The following is a 16,376-nucleotide window of genomic DNA, read 5'->3' on the forward strand; positions in this document are numbered from 1 at the left end:
AAATAAATAGCGTCAATGCTAGCGAGCTAAAAATATAGCCATCCTTGCTCTAGAAAGCGCCAATGTTTCCATCTAGACCACCGGATAATCAGCAAAGACCTCCGAACATCGCACGTTTTATATCCAAACCACAGAGAGCTCTGTAGATTTCGAGTTATTGAGCTTTTAGTCAGCCTGTAGCGAGGTTGCGCAACATCGGTCTAGGATGGCTAAAGAAGGAAAGGCCAAGCCAAAATAATAATGAAAAAATAGAAATCAGCGATCCGGTTTGATATCAATAATAAAGCTTATCAGACGAAGCATTCCGCCAGGAGCGGAAGGTAGTTAGATTCCTTATGGCGGAGCGTTACGTCACAAGCAGTAAGTCTGTTAAGTAAAAGTACCAATACTGCAATTTAGAACCACTTCGTTACAAGTAAAAGTACGGAATTGAAAATTTACTTGAGTAAAAGTACAAAAGTATCAGCATCAAAATGTACTTAAAGTACTAAAAGTAAAAGTACTCATATTGCAGAATGTCCCATTTCACAAGTTGTACTGTGTACAAAATCGGCCGAAATTTGAAGTGGTTAATGTATGTTTTCTAATCTAAATCTCCAAAGTAACTAGTAACTAAAGTTTTCAAATAATTGTAGTGGAATAAAAGTACAAATTGTGTCTCTGATATGTAGTGGAGTAGAAGTAAAAGTACTGGAAATTGGAAATACTCAAGTAAAGTACAAATAGCTCAAAATTGTACTTAACCCATTTTGGGCGGGAACCCCTTTTGGTGTTTCAAGCATTCTGTTATACTTTAGCTATTGAAAAATAGCAGATCTACAAGCTCATAGCGCGCCACCGAGTGGCGTGCTATGAACTTGTAGGTCTGCCATTTTTGAAAAATCGTAAAAATGCGGCACAAATCTTTGAATAGGTATATATTCTTTCAGAGCGAACGTTTTTTTTATTTCGACGTCAGGCCTAAATGGGTTAAGTACAGTACTTAAGTAAAAGTACTTTCCACCACTGCCATCCATCCACCCATCTATTCATCCATCCATCATGTCCCTTTTTTTCTGGCTCACCAGTGAAGCTACGTTTGGTGAGACCTCCAAGGAGGAATGGCTGAGAAACTGGTCCTGTCCGCTTCGGGCTGTGTCGGGCCGTGTCGTGTCGGGCCGGGCCGGGCCGGGCCAGGCCAGGCCGGGGCTGGACTGTGCTTTGTTACCATGCTTTTTCTGTGCCTGAGACGAACGCTGTGCAAATGCTACTGGTGCTAGCCACACCCATATAGGGCTAATCCATACTTCAGCGGGGAAAAAGCTAAGTGTCACGCACTGCGCCGCTCGTCACATGCGACGCATTTTATTTATTTATTTAACCCATTCTGGGCGGGAACCCCTTTTGGTGTTTTAACTAAGGTGTGTTATACTTTAGCTATTTAAAAATAGCAGATCTACAAGCTCATAGCGCGCCACCGAGTGGCGCGCTACGAGCTTGTAGGTCTGCTATTTTTTTTAAATCGTAAAAATGCGGCACAAATCTTTGAATATAATATTATATTCTTTCAGAGCGAACGGTTTTTTTTATTTCGACGTCAGGCAAAATGGGTTAATTTTTGACTCTATTTTTCTTTCGGTGAAAATGCGTCACTATTATGGTTGAGCGGCGCTCCGTGCCATATGCCTTTTCACTGAAGCATACATTAGGCTTTAGGTGAGGCGTACCGGCATCACTACTGTACAACCGTTACTGTATGCGCTGCCGTGAATCCAGAAAACGGATGGAGGCTGTCAGATATACAGTATGTGTGCGCATGTGGTTCGGTGTGTCTGTGTGTCTGTGTGTGTGTGTGTGTGTGTGTGTGTGTGTGTGTGTGTGTGTGTGTGTGTGTGTGTGTGTGTGTGTGTGTGTGTGTGTGCATGTGTGTGTGTGTGTGCATGTGTGTGTGTGTGTGATACAAACATTGGCCAGGCAGTGATTGACTTGATTCTGTGGTCATATACGACCATGCAGTCGGACTGTAAACAGCGGTAGTTCTTAGTGTTTAGTCTTTATGTACAGTACATTTTGGGGGACAGTGAAAAAATGGGTATACCGGCCGGGGTGAGAGGTTCATGTTTTGAAACACACGTCCATGAGATGGGGAGCGGGCTGCAGGGGGGGGGGGGGGGGTGTCACAGAACAGACGCTGTGACCGTCAAAGGGTCCGAACAAAGCTCGGTTTGGTTTGGCTTCACAGCAAAAATAATTGTTCTTGATGTCGTTTGTTTGTGTTGCGCACCCAACCTCCAAACGTCCAGAACAGGCGACGACAGTCTGTGGTACAGTGTGTGTCCAGAGGTCTAATTGTCTCTCTGGTTTTGGCTGACAGTTCAGCTGTTATGAGGTAACCAAGGAGAAGGAGTAGATCATACTGGAAGGAGAAGGAGAAGAATGAGAAGGAGAAGAAGAAGGAGAAGGAGAAGGAGAAGGAGAAGAAGAAGACAGAAACAGGAACTCAGTCAACAGTTGAAAAACAGATAGTGACACAGACAACACATTTGAAACAACTGTCTGAACAAAGTGAACATACGTATAGCATCTAGCGTTTTCTATTTGTGCGTGCGTGCGTGCGTGCGTGCGTGCGTGAGAGAGAGAGAGACAGAGAGAGACAGAGAGAGAGACAGCCAGAGAGAGAGAGAGAGGGAGGGAGGATTGGGTGGCATTAGTATTTGATTGGTCCATGGTTAGTTTGTCTGTGTTTCTGTCTGGCTTCATGGAATCTCTTTAATTGACAGTTTGAACTTCAACAGAGAACTTTGTTCATACACAGGCCTTTTCATTTGCAAAAGGAGAACGATATTTCCTTTGTGAAGACCTATTAAATAAGCAGTGTGGGGGGAATTAGTAACAACATTGACTCTATTGAGTCTAGTCATTTTAACTATTCTTTTTTTCTTACCCAGACCTGTTAAATGCAAATGGATGTAAAATTGCATTTACGGTTGCTAAAAGAAAATCTAAAAGACATTTTCTTTCAATGTTTTTCTAATTAAAATGAATTTAAAAAATGAAGGCACGTGTTGCCCAGGGACTGAAATTAGCTTGGCTTTTCCTCGGCTTTCCCAGGACTTTTCATATCATTGTGGGTTTTTACTATATATGACAATAAATACAGAAAAAAATAAATAAGACATCATGCCTGGCATGTGTATGTTGTTTTTCAGAAAAGCCATTAACAGCCAACATACAGGCCTGCAGAGGCCATTGTCCCTACTGTGGGAAAGCAGTGATCGAATGCAACACAATTATCGTAAAGCCACCATGTAATGCAATGGATGCGCGTGTGGAAAAAAGCCATGCAACACGTCTCTGTACATTCCTGTAAGAAAACCCATTACATACGTATATTAAAATACCATAATAGCCTATTCCACAAATTCAGAAAATAAAGCTAGCGATCGATAGATAGATAGATCGAAAGATAGATAGATAGAAAACAGACAGGCACTGTTTGCAACTGTGCTATATCCGGTGTATTTACGTCCATGTGACGTCCATTAATATGCATTGTCCTGTCCGAATAAAGACAAAAAGATAGATAGATAGATAGATAGATAGATAGATACGATAGATACGATAGATACGATAGATACGATAGATACGATAGATACGATAGATAGATACGATAGATACATAGATAGACAGATAGATACGATACGATCGATACATAGATAGATAGATAGATACATACATAGATAGATACATAGATACGATAGATACGATAGATAGATAGATAGATAGATACATACATAGATAGATACGATAGATAGACAGATAGATAGATAGATAGATAGATAGACAGATACGATACGATCGATACATAGACAGACAGACAGACAGACAGACAGACAGACAGACAGACAGACAGACAGACAGACAGACAGACAGACAGACAGACAGACAGATAGACAGATAGATAGAACATACTGTAAAAATAAGACAGAGAGGGAGAAGAGAGTGTATTAACAAAGTGATGATCGTCCCTCGGGGACTAATCTCCCTTCCATCCATCCAGCATCCTCAGGGCCAGATGCATCATTAGTGCATCTTTCAGTAACCCTTTAAATAACAGCACGTTCATTTCACACTACATAAAAAGACATTAGTTAAGTATATGCAAAATTATGAGCTTATTACGGGAACTGTAAGAACACTAGCGAAGAGAGGGGAGAAGAAGACGAGCCAATGTTTTCACATTATTATTGCAATGTTGGATCGCCGTAATAAGCAGTCGAGGTCAGTTGAACGATGAACGCTGCAGCATAAAGAACATACAGCATGGCTGCCATAATCCATTTAGGCCTGACCTCGAAATTAAAAAAAGATATATTCTAAATCCTCCAGTTTTCTTTTTCTTTTTTTTTATATTTTTATTTTTATTTTTTTCTCTCCTCCATAATAGCCTATTCCACAAATTCAGAAAATAAAGCTAGCGATCGATAGATAGATAGATAGATCGATAGTTCGATAGAGATAGAGAGATAGAGAGAGAGATAGATAGATAGTTTTCTTTTTTCTTTTCTTTTCTTTTTCTTTTTTTTCTTTTTAATTTTTTATCCTCCAGTTTTCTGAAATAATTATTTTCACGATTTTTTTAAAATAGCAGACCTACAAGCTCGTAGCGCGCCACTCGGTGGCGCGCTATGAGCTTGTAGATCTGCTATTTTTCAATAGCTAAATTATAACATAATAATGTTTAAAACACCAAAAGGGGTTCCCGCCCAAAATGGGTTAAAGTGATGCTATGCTACAGTACAGAGCAGTGGCCCCAAGGCACACCAATGGGCAAATCAAAATTTCAAGGCACGCCTGTATTCATAGCAAAAAAATGGCCAATCTACAAGCTGTCTCTCATGGTTTAGAGAATTCTGTCACATGCATGCCAACCATGCAGGGCATGTGAAAGGTGCTGGGTATTTGACTCTGTTGACAATACATTTCACACATTTTACGTCTTGAGTGGCAGTGTGTCGAATTTGAAGTCGGCGCAGCAGGGCGAACGGTTCTCGAGTTACGTGAATTACAGATCACAGATGTATACCGAGATGTGGCGCATTCATAGGTAGAGAATAGATGAGAGAGACGTCATACTTTCGCTGTACTCTGTACTATAGTTGTTGGGCAAACTAATGAGCAACAACAGAAGCCCCAATAATACGAAATATGACATCACAGTCATCGGCGGCAACAGGATACTCAATATCAAATGTGAAGGTTGGAAGGGTATTTAATCAGGTCTCAATCAAGCAGCAGGTGTTGCTGACAAGAGGCAAACAGTTTTCAGACTGTGTTTAGGAGGCTGTTTGGATCATGTACGTTTATTGCATTTATTTATATGTATGCTGTAGTGATTAGGCCTGCAGAGACAGATAATAAATCCTCATTATACCAACTCTACGCATATGTCTGGACATCACTTCCTGGAGCACACGTCTTAACTATACAACCTGACTGTCGGCAACCAGTAGGGCCACAAATGTAGGATTTGGGCGCTACAGGTATTGTCCCTCATGGTTATGTATCCATTTACCTGATTTTCAAATCGGGACGAGGTTTTCAATGAGCTAATAAGTGAGAGACGTTATTCAGCAGCTTCGACTTAAGTTGTCACATTTACTGAAAGTTGTTTTCGAAAAATAAATCCTGCCATGTTCAGGAAAACAAATACCGTCTCTAAAGTCCCTCCAAGTTAGTGGTTTACATGTAATAATTTCTGCTAACTGGGGCGGAGCTGTCACTTCTCAGCCACTATAAATGGAACCCTGCATGGCTGCCATAAATGTTCCGCGCTGATCCCTCTTGTTGTGTGACAGATGCTGCTCGTTTCCTGATCCATTAGCTTTAAGTGTCTGGCTAATGAGCCGAGGCTAACCTTGCCGCCATTGTAATTGGGAGGGCGAGGGCTGCAGGACACAGCCAGGTCTTTGATTTCCCATCAACTGAAAGGTTTTTATACTTAATTGGTGCTAAACGACCGAGTGGGATATGGTGCGTGTGTGTGTGTGTGTGTGTGTGTGTGTGTGTGTGTGTGTGTGTGTGTGTGTGTGTGTGTGTGTGTGTGTGTGTGTGTGTGTGCGTGTGCGTGTGTGTGTGTACACTTTGTGGGCACATGGGACAGGTTTTTCATGTGATACGACGAAAGGTAAGAATAACGAGAAGCAATAGATTATAGCGTCATCCATTACTGTTCACAAGGCTGCTTACTGAGAAAAGGTGCGGCGCTATCTTTAACCTGAAGTGTTAATTGGTCTGAGCCAGTGTGGCTGTGTGGTGTCACCGTCACTGTCACAGTGAAGACATGGAGGCAGAACATTGTCAGAGCAATTAGCATCACTTTAGGTCAATCACTTCAGCTTCACCTGATTTCTTTCAGTCTGTGCGATAAATAGGTAGATCACAAATATACAAACAGTTGAGAGGGACAGGGGGAAAAAAAGTCATTCACATCAAAATACATTACAAAAAACATACTCTCTCCCCATGCCTTCGGCCTGGTGGAGACAATGACACACGAGGTTCAGGGAGGAAAAAAGGGGAAAGGAAAGAGAGAAGAGGTCAGAGGTCACGTGCTGAGGGAAGGCAGGGCTTCACGATTCCTCATCGTCTATAGCTGTGAAAGGAGAGAAACACACTAAAGCCTGATTTATAATTATGTGAGCATCGTGTCTCCCACTGAGCGAGGCTACAATCTCGTTGTATGTCGGCTATTTTCAGTGAGCAGCGTTGGTGCACGACTATACGTTTAAATTACGTGTAAGAGCAGTGGTGGAAAAAGTACTCAAATGTTGTACTTAAAGGAGAAAACCACCCATTTTCAACATTTTACTATGTCATTAATATACCTTAGAGCTGTTGTGTGGAAATAATAAAAAAAAGTCCCCCCATTTTGTGTTTCCTAGAACTGTAATTATGAAAAAAAATCATTAACATGGTGAAACACATCTTGATGACATCATCAAGATGTGTTTCACCATGTTAATGATTTTTTTCAGACCTCTAGTTCTAGGAAACACAGAATGGGGGAACTTTTTTATTATTTCCACACAACAGCTCTAAGGTACATTAATGACATAGTAAAATGTTGAAAATGAGTGGAATGCCCCTTTAAGTATAGGATTATCAATACTGCCATGTAGAAATACTCATTTACAAGTAAAAGACCTGTAATCAAAATGTACTTGAGTAAAAGTACAAAAGTATTGGCATCAAAATATATTATGTACCAAAAGTACATTTTTCGTTTCAAGTTTTCAAATGTATACAAATCTTTTGGAAATAGCAGATCTACAAGCGATGCGACGTATTGTGAGCTGTCAGAAATGTAAATATACGTAGGACTGAAATGGTTAATGCAAGTTCTGTAACAATAATCTAAATCTACAAAGGAACTATTAAGTAAGTTTACAAATAATTGTAGTGCAGTAAAAGTACAATAAGAGAGATGTAGATGTCAAAATTGTATTTAGTACAGTAATTGAGTACATGTACTTAAGTTACTTTCCACCACTGTATAAGATGAAGAGCTCACCTGGGGGTTTAGGGTCATTATAAATCTCTGTATTTATCAGACCTGGGCAAGATATTTAAATCTAAAGCAGTGTTGAACATGGTGGAATGTTGTGTTGTGCAGTTTATGTAGGAAAGATTTAAGTCCAAATATTGTCCATCATCTTTATCTGTTGCTTCTGCATGAGATCAAAGAACAAGTAGGGATTCCATTCACTCATATTGTACATTTAACCCATTTTGGGCAGGAACCCCTTTTGGTGTTATAATTTAGCTATTGGAAAATAGCAGATCTACAAGCTCATAGTGCGCCACCGAGTGGCGCGCTACGAGCTTGTAGGTCTGCTATTTTTGAAAAATCGTGAAAATATTTATTTCAGAAAACTGGAGGATTTAGAAGACTTTTTTTAAATTTCGAGGTCAGGCATAAATGGGTTAAACAGGCCTCACAATCAGGCCTTTAGCACATTTAGTGCATAAAGAAAAAAAGCAGATTCTGCTGTAAAAACAATAAAAAATTGATTATTGCTAGATAATTATTATTTTGCCTATTAAACTGTAATTTGTATAGTGGCGGTATAAGCACATTATACATCTGTGGGCAAGTATGAGCAGTATATTATGTATGCACTAACATTATCATCCCATAGGCTAATATGCAACTTAAACAGGCCTAACAATCAGGCTTTTAGCGCATAAACAAAAGCTAAAAAAGCAGATTTTGCTGTAAAAACAATAAAAAATAGATTATTGCTAGATAATTATTATTTTGCCTATTAAACTGTAATTTGTATAGTGGCGGTATAAGCACATTATACATCTGTGGGCACGTATGAGCAGTATATTATTTATGCACTAACATTACCATCCCATAGGCTAATATGCAACTTAATGGACTGTGATATAGCAATCGTAAAGCAAATTGTCAGCAAACACAAAGGCAGAAGATAAGAGGGGGACGACAGGCAACCTCGACGAGTGAAAATATTTGAAACCATATTTAAATTGATCTTTCTGCCCAGGTCTATTGAAGCCTCTTTGGGGCGCTTGCCATTGAAGCCTCTTTGGGGCGCTTGCCTTGGTTTCCCTGCCATGGGCAGATGGACTAAATGAAGAGTTATAGAGCAATTCCACCAGATCATCTGCGCAAGATGAGCTCGGCTGAGCAGCCAAAGGGATTCTAAATTGCCCATCACCCAGGTGTGAAGGAGACACAGAAAATCACTGGCGTGGAGTTTTTGTGTGTTTTTCTTCGCACACATATGTGACATAGCATAGCTGTGTGTGTACAGTATATGCAGCCATGTGTGTGCAAAGCCATATTATACACTAATCTAGACGTGCAAGGATGTTTCTGACACAGCCACAACATGGCTTAGGGTTAAGAGTTGAGGTGCTTGATGCTGGGGAAGCATTTGGTTTGGGGAAATAGTGCCAAGTGGGAGACATAATAACACATTAGGAAAGCCCATGGGTCAGGCTTTTAGACAGTTCATTTCCAACTCAACAATTCAAATAAGTAAATATAAATTCATTTCAGAATGTTATTTATTATTAATTTGATACATGATTACGTTTATAATTTGTGTTGTAATTCAAGTCACAGTAGCTTGTATTATACAGTCAGAGAAGGCCATTCTGCTGTTACAAGATATATGTCTTAGGGCCGATTCATACTCCTATTTTACAGCTGTTTCGGCGCTGTAGTGCCGAAATGATTTTGGCTAGTCAGAAATTTTCAGTTGCACCGAAGAGCCGACTTTAGGACGGTACCCGCCCCCCCCCCGAACCTCAAATGGCGTCACATTGTAGGCTCTACAGAGCCGAACCGACTTTTATTCGGCTCTAAAATAGGAGTATGAATCGGCCCTTATTATCATATGGTTAACGTTTTGAGGTTCTTCTGAATTGCTAAGAAACTACAATCACTGAATTGATGCATGTGAAAATGAACTGACTGTCCACCCTGCAGTACTACAGACATGTGTAACTCACTGCTGCTGCTGATGTTGGCGTATGAAACAACACATCCACTCCCAAATATAGCTGGTGCAGCACAGGAATGAGATGGGATGGAGAAGCAAGATGATCAAGATGGCCGCCGAGTTAAAAATACAACTTAGCAGCAACACCAAACAAAGCCAATGACGCCAACTCATTGTTTGCTTCTTTAAATGGTAAGTGATGGTAAGCGTGAGGTTGTTAACTCCATTATGACAAGAGAGTAATCATGTTTACGAGTGTTGTATTAACATTAGAGATGTCCCGATACTGTATCGGTATCGGGAAAAGTATCGGATCGGCCCTTATTTGTCATATCGGGTCATATCGGTATCGGCGAATATGCCAGTCTAAGCACAGATCCGACACAGGGGTAAGGGGTTGACACTATGGCAGGTAAATAAAATGTTGGGACATGTGGAGTTTGCTTTGGAGTTGCCCAAACTGCAAGTGTACATTTGAATGAGAAGTCTGCTATATAAACACAACACGAGATATATAGCTAGATAGCTATAAACACAACATGAGATCACGACACCGGTATCGGTATTTGGTATCGGTATCGGCTAACGCAGAAATTGAGGTATCGGGATCGGGACATCCCTCGGGACATCCCTAAATAACATTCTGACAAATTGAGTACAAACAGTATTATATGTTATTATTATTATATTAATAGCCTACTCATCCATTTAACAAAATGTAAACTTCTCGGTGCTTTGAGCTGGCCTTGGTTTGCACAATTAACCTTAAGGCAGAAGCAGGATGTGTGTCATGACGGGAGTCAAATTTGAGCTTGGGTCCTCGAGACTCACGTGGTATGTGGTTATAGTGCTCTAATTGGCTGTGCTACACCAGCCGTGCTTGTTTTAAAATCTGCTCCTGTCACTCCACTATTAACACTTTTGAAATGTACGCTGTTATAGTTTAAAAACAACACCAGATCAAATGATTTGGATGGATATACCTTTGACAGTGAACATTCGGAACAGAATAATGACACCATAATTCATGATGTTGTTTTTCTACCTGTGTGGTATTGCTGTGATAAACATATTAACCAGACACATCAGAAGTTGGACAACACATGGAGCTACCCATGCACAACTAAGAGTATGATCCTACAAATACTTATGTGCTGATATTATGTTATATCACAGCATTATCACACACATACAAGCACAACTCCATGTTAAAGTTCCAATCCTTTTGGGTTGTGGGGGATCATTAAAAAAATATATAAAAGAAAAGAAAACTACGAGAAAAAAAAAAGTCTATTCAATAAAGAAACATCATTTGAACTATCAGTGCCAGATTTTTCGGAATGCTACATTTTACTCGCAAAGTAAGTAATCAAAAAGCTAAAAAAAAAACATGTGAAAATGTTCTTTCTGAAAGTGTAGCCTACAAATATTTTGAGTTCAGTTCAATGCCAGTGGCCAACTAGCCACAACAGTCCCTATTGGCACAACATCATATGCAGTGTAACAGGCCAAAGACTGTTGGGGCCATGTGGGCGGCCATTATGGCTCACGGCAGATATTCCGTGAAGAACAATGCTTATAGACTCTCTCGATTTCATATAGCTCAAAAGGGCAAAAATATAAGGATTGTACCTTTAAGGTGTTTCCACTGATTAGACCTATTAGAGGGATATGTCCAGGTTCCACACACTGTAGCATTCATACAACACATGGGACAAGAATCCATAATGATTAATAACATGGTTATTACACTTCAGTCTGTTCTCACGCCTCCCTCTGCAGTTTTTTTGCCGCTTGGGTCAGTGACTTTGTCATCCACATGCTGACACCATTATGGCAACATTTGGGTTCTATACACTGACACCAAAAGAATGAGGCCCATTCACCGATGGAATGAGGACCATGTGGAGTCCAGGTTGTCAATTTGGACTGTAACCTCCTAAACATAGCCCTTATCCTAAACCTACAGCAAACCTTTACTCTAACCTTGCAACTAGGTAAGTAGTCACACTCGCAGTGGCTTATTTTCAGTATCCGCTGAGCAATGAGAGATTTTTGCCCCTTTTCAAGGCACCAGACCAGAGAGATGGATTGCTGAGTTGAAGAAGCAAACCTAGTACTTAATACTCATAGGAAAGGACCGCAATGGAAATAAGCCACTGGCCTTTTGATAATGGCATGACAATGTAGGCCTATGTATTTTTTACATATGTTTATTATCAATAAAGAGGTCAAAGTTAGTTACCCAAGCTGTGCTTCTCATACACTGAGTGGGCCGTGTCCGTGAATGTACCCAGAACCTTGCGATGCGATGGCAAACACTCTGAGGCACCTGGACTAACGTGAACTTAGAACTGTCTGCCTAAACTTGAAAAACTGCAAATAAGAGTCCAAATGGTTCTATTGCAAATTATTGGTCCGCATTCCTTTGACGTCAACATAGAATGCCGAAGTCTGGCCTCAGCATCAGAATCAGAATGCAGATGGCAAAGACACCTGCCGTATAGCAGCAAAACAAAAGGCATAGAGAGATGAGAGAACATTGCAAGCACACATGGGGAGCTTTGGAGAAGTTAAGAATATAAAGTAGCAAGGCACACTGTTCAACAATACACACGTTATATACATCATTCAAAGTTTTACCAGTGGTACTATCTATTGTGTTAACATATTTTCCTTTGAATACAGATACCCGCTGACAAATTCAGCAGGAGTCACTATGTACTGTAGGTTATGGTAGATTAATCAATCATAATTATTAAGTAGAGTCTACATAATCATCATGAAGAATTTTATGAACACTGGGGTTTAATAGCTCAGCTAAAACTATGCCTTTGTGACATTGAATCTATTAAAATGGAATCCGAGTACAACAGTGCTGTTTCCTACAGAGTAAAGGCTCATACATAGTCTGGATTTTCGGTGGTGGGGTGAGTGGTGGTGAGTAAAAACAGAGAGAAGGGCTGGAGCGGTGGCGGTGGTTTGCTCTTCACCACGTCTCGTGACGTCATGTTGTAGTTCGGTGGTCACCTCAGTGACGTCATGTTGTAGTTCGGTGGTCACCCCACCACCGAAAATCCAGACTATGTATGAGCCTTAATAATAAACGCATGTCTAAAGACAATCAAAAGGTTTTCATGTTAGGGTTTAAATGCAGTTCCATTTTTGGAGACACTTCTTATCCTCCATCTCCGTTGAGCAGTTTTTTCAACATCTCATGCAAACTTTGCCATTTACTCACTGTGCATATAAGCTCCAGTTGTCACACTGTAAGAGAAAGCGTGACTGATGCTAGTTTGGAAAGATGCATGTGATTTTGAAAACTAAAACTCACATTTTGTACCGCACTTGACAGCAACAAGCTTTAACGCTGCCTGGAACCAATTTCTCCAAAACAAGAGCATTGACATGGAAGCTTCCCAATTATCCTATTGGTACTGCAGAGTAATGCAGCAAGATATGTCATTATTCTAGTCACATATCTATCCAAAAGTATCTATATGTTTGTTTCCAATGCAGCATTCAAATTAGAATTAGATTGGATTATAACCCATTTTGGGCGGGAACCCCTTTTGGTGTTAGCATTATGTTATGCTTTAGCTATTGAAAAATAGCAGATCTACAAGCTCATAGCGCGCCACCGAGTGGCGCGCTACGAGCTTGTAGGTCTGCTATTTTTGAAAAATCTGAAAGAACGACTGACATAGAAACACAGCTTTTTCAGAAAACGGTCAGGATGTAGAAGACATTTTTAGAATCTGATCTCAGGTCAAAATGGGATAACATCAACCCCCCCCCCCCCCCCCCCCCCCCCCCCCCCACCCGCCCCCACACCGGCGAAGGCTCACCAGTAGAGATAGTAGACGAAGGAGAGAACGAAGAAGCACAGTTTGCACCAGGCCTCCTTCAGGCAGAACTTGAGCGTGTCTCCGTTCATTACCGATGCCGGGTCGTAGAGAAGCTCCTTGGTGTCCGTGGGGCTATGGAAGTACCTGCCACAGGGGGCAAAGACCACACGACGGGTAGTTGACCCGTTCCACACCCAGGGGGACAGGGGACACACGACGGACGGACGGACAGACAGACGGAGGAAGGGAACGCGGAGTTGGGAGATACAGTGGGAGATGATGGAAGGAGATAAGATGGGGAAAAGATGGCATGATGAGTTATGTTATGATGAGTCAATATGCAGCAGACCTGCATGGGCCCAACATTTTGTTCTCACATGATCGTACCCCCGCCGACTGAGTATGGGCAACAGCTTGTGGGATAGTTTCCCCAAGGAAAAGTTTGTCTCATCTTGCAAGTGGTATGTCCCTTTGTTGAGTCCACTTAAATGTCCAGCAAGTTGAAAGAAGTGGGCCTTAGTGATTAGATATTTGAATGGATATTCAAATAAACTTTTACCCATGGGTCCGTTATACGATCACACATGATCAGGGTTTTTTGTTACATTACATTTTGTTATATTATATTCTTTACCTTATTTCTCCCAATTTAGTCATTCTGCCAATTCCCGGTTCCCCTTGTACTGTAGTCCCTTGTTGCTTCTGACAGCTACTGTGTTCTTAGGAAGGGTATATAGACAAGCTGATGCATATGAAGTCGCCAGCAGCTTATTTTCACCTGACAGTGAGAAGTTCCAACCAGGACTATACACACCATCCTTCCCAGTTAAGCCCCCTACTAGTGTATCGACAGAGATCAACTTACCCATGCTTGAACATGGCCAATTGTGTTCTTTGGAGTGCACACAATACCTAGTATGGTGGAGGGCAATAACTAATCCAATTTTGATTTATTATTAAATACATATTTTGTAAGTAAGATTTGTCGATTTTCTTGTGTACAAAATGCAATTATAATATGTTGCTGCTGCGACTGAACTGAAACTCAAGCCATTAATAATTTGAGTTATTATTCCTATTCAAAATCCTTTTAAAATACTCACTCATAGGAACAGCATTAAAAGACTTCAATCCCATGGTGGATTTTCTCTATTAATTGACCCCCAAACATGGATAGAAATGAATTTGATACCTTGTAATAGATGAATTATGTACAAGTAGAGAGAAACATTCATAATGGACTGGGTGTGTAAAAATGGCGAGTCATTTAGACCAGGGGTTCTCAACCCGTGGGTCGCGACCCCTCGGGGGGTCACCAAATTATTTTAGGGGGTCCCCAAATTTTTTTTTTTTTTTAAATGATTTTTTTTTTTAATTTTATTTTCACGATTTTTCAAAAATAGCAGACCTACAAGCTCGTAGCGCGCCACTCGGTGGCGCCACTCGGTGGCGCGCTATGAGCTTGTAGATCTGCTATTTTTCAATAGCTAAATTATAACAATGCTTAAAACACCAAAAGGGGTTCCCGCCCAAAATGGTTTAAGGTTATTGTAGCAGTCAATTTATATTGGGGGTCGGGAGGGGGCGGGGCGGGGGTCCCGAGACATTGCCAAAGCATTTCCGGGGGTCCCCGGCCCAAAACGTTGAGAACCCCTGATTTAGACCTTCAATATCCTGTCCCACAGCACGTGATTCCAAACATGCAAAAGTGATGCTCGGACACCGTGCGTTGTCGGACAGGCGATGGCATCAAACAAGGATGTCGACATCTTTATGCACACCTGGCCTATTATTCAGGATTGACTTATGCACGTACAAGTACATTGGACCGGTCACAATGACTGCAAGATGTCTGTACATTTTGCTGTTTGTAACTGGCAATGTGGACCCACTAGTTCAAGACAGGCGTGGTCAATAGATGGCTCATGCAGGTAAGAGTATGACATATTCTCTCATGTAATGTATGAATGCATTTTCATGTATTTTGAGTGTGATATAGAGGGGTTTGAGTCACAGCATACAGTATCAGATTCCCATGTACAGTATGTCCATACCAGAGCCATCTAATAGAAGAGTTGCGACATTGAGGGGGCAGAAAACAGCCCGGTCACGTGGTTCATGTACTCCACGCGCAAGCCCATAGACTCCAATGCATTCCGTAAACTTCCGGTTGTCCCCCATGCTCAATAGAAGTCTATGTAGGAGAGCCGCCATTGGACTGAAGCCCCATGAAGTGAACAGAGTTTGCGTAACTCGGTCTTACTCTATGGCTCTGGTCCACACATACGTGTAACAGATACAGTTCATGCTCAAATGGCTGAAGATAATATACACAGTTTTATAATACAACCATTACAACCAAGTAACAATAGTAGCTGATACTGATCACTGCAAGACGATGGGTTCAACAAGATCAGAATCTGTCTGATCATGTGACATCATGATTAGCACACACACACACACACACACACACACACACACACACACACACACACACACACACACACACACACACACACACACACACACACACACACACACACACACACACACACACACACACACACACACACACACACACACACAGCCCTCCGAGCGTACACCGAAGCTACGGCTCATGCAGGCTTCAAGGGTTATTTTACTCGGTTAACTCTCAACATGAAAACGAAATAACCACCACGTGTAGATCATCATTATTGAGAGCTTATAGGCTGATAACGCTGCAGGACATGGTTATTAATAGACGTAATCCATCAATGTTTGTTATCGTACCAGTGTAATTTCACGCAATGGTAAGTTTCATGGTAGCGGGGCGATACTAGTCTGTTGATGGAGTATCAATGGAACCCAACGTGAATAATCCCTGAGCCTACATCATTATGGATGTGACAGTTTTAAGTCCAAAAAACGCTTAGAAACCTCTATAAAAAGCTATAAAAAAAAGTTTGATGTAATTGTTTTTGCCATGTGACTCTTGAATAACCTTTAATTTCTTTCTAAAATAATGGAAGGA

At 41.0% G+C, this 16,376-nt stretch overlaps 1 protein-coding gene across 4 annotated transcripts in view; it reads right to left on the bottom strand.

Moving 5' to 3' along the window:
- Positions 1-16,376, bottom strand: part of cnih3 (cornichon family AMPA receptor auxiliary protein 3) — a 150,890-nt gene that overhangs the window by 32,017 nt on the left and 102,497 nt on the right. Inside the window, exons 5-6 of one of the 4 annotated variants that reach the window (XM_079526501.1) lie at positions 13,364-13,507; positions 11,162-11,204 (exon numbers count right to left, since the gene is read on the bottom strand). The exons of the other annotated variants lie outside the window; for them this stretch is intronic. Coding sequence (XP_079382627.1) covers positions 11,177-11,204; positions 13,364-13,507 — 172 coding nt within the window. The 3' untranslated portion in view covers positions 11,162-11,176. Of the gene's footprint in view, positions 1-11,161; positions 11,205-13,363; positions 13,508-16,376 lie in introns of those variants that run through there. 4 annotated transcript variants of the gene reach the window in all.

The sequence above is a fragment of the Electrona antarctica genome (assembly GCF_951216825.1).
Source record: "Electrona antarctica genome assembly, chromosome: 17".
Lineage (NCBI taxonomy): Eukaryota > Metazoa > Chordata > Actinopteri > Myctophiformes > Myctophidae > Electrona > Electrona antarctica.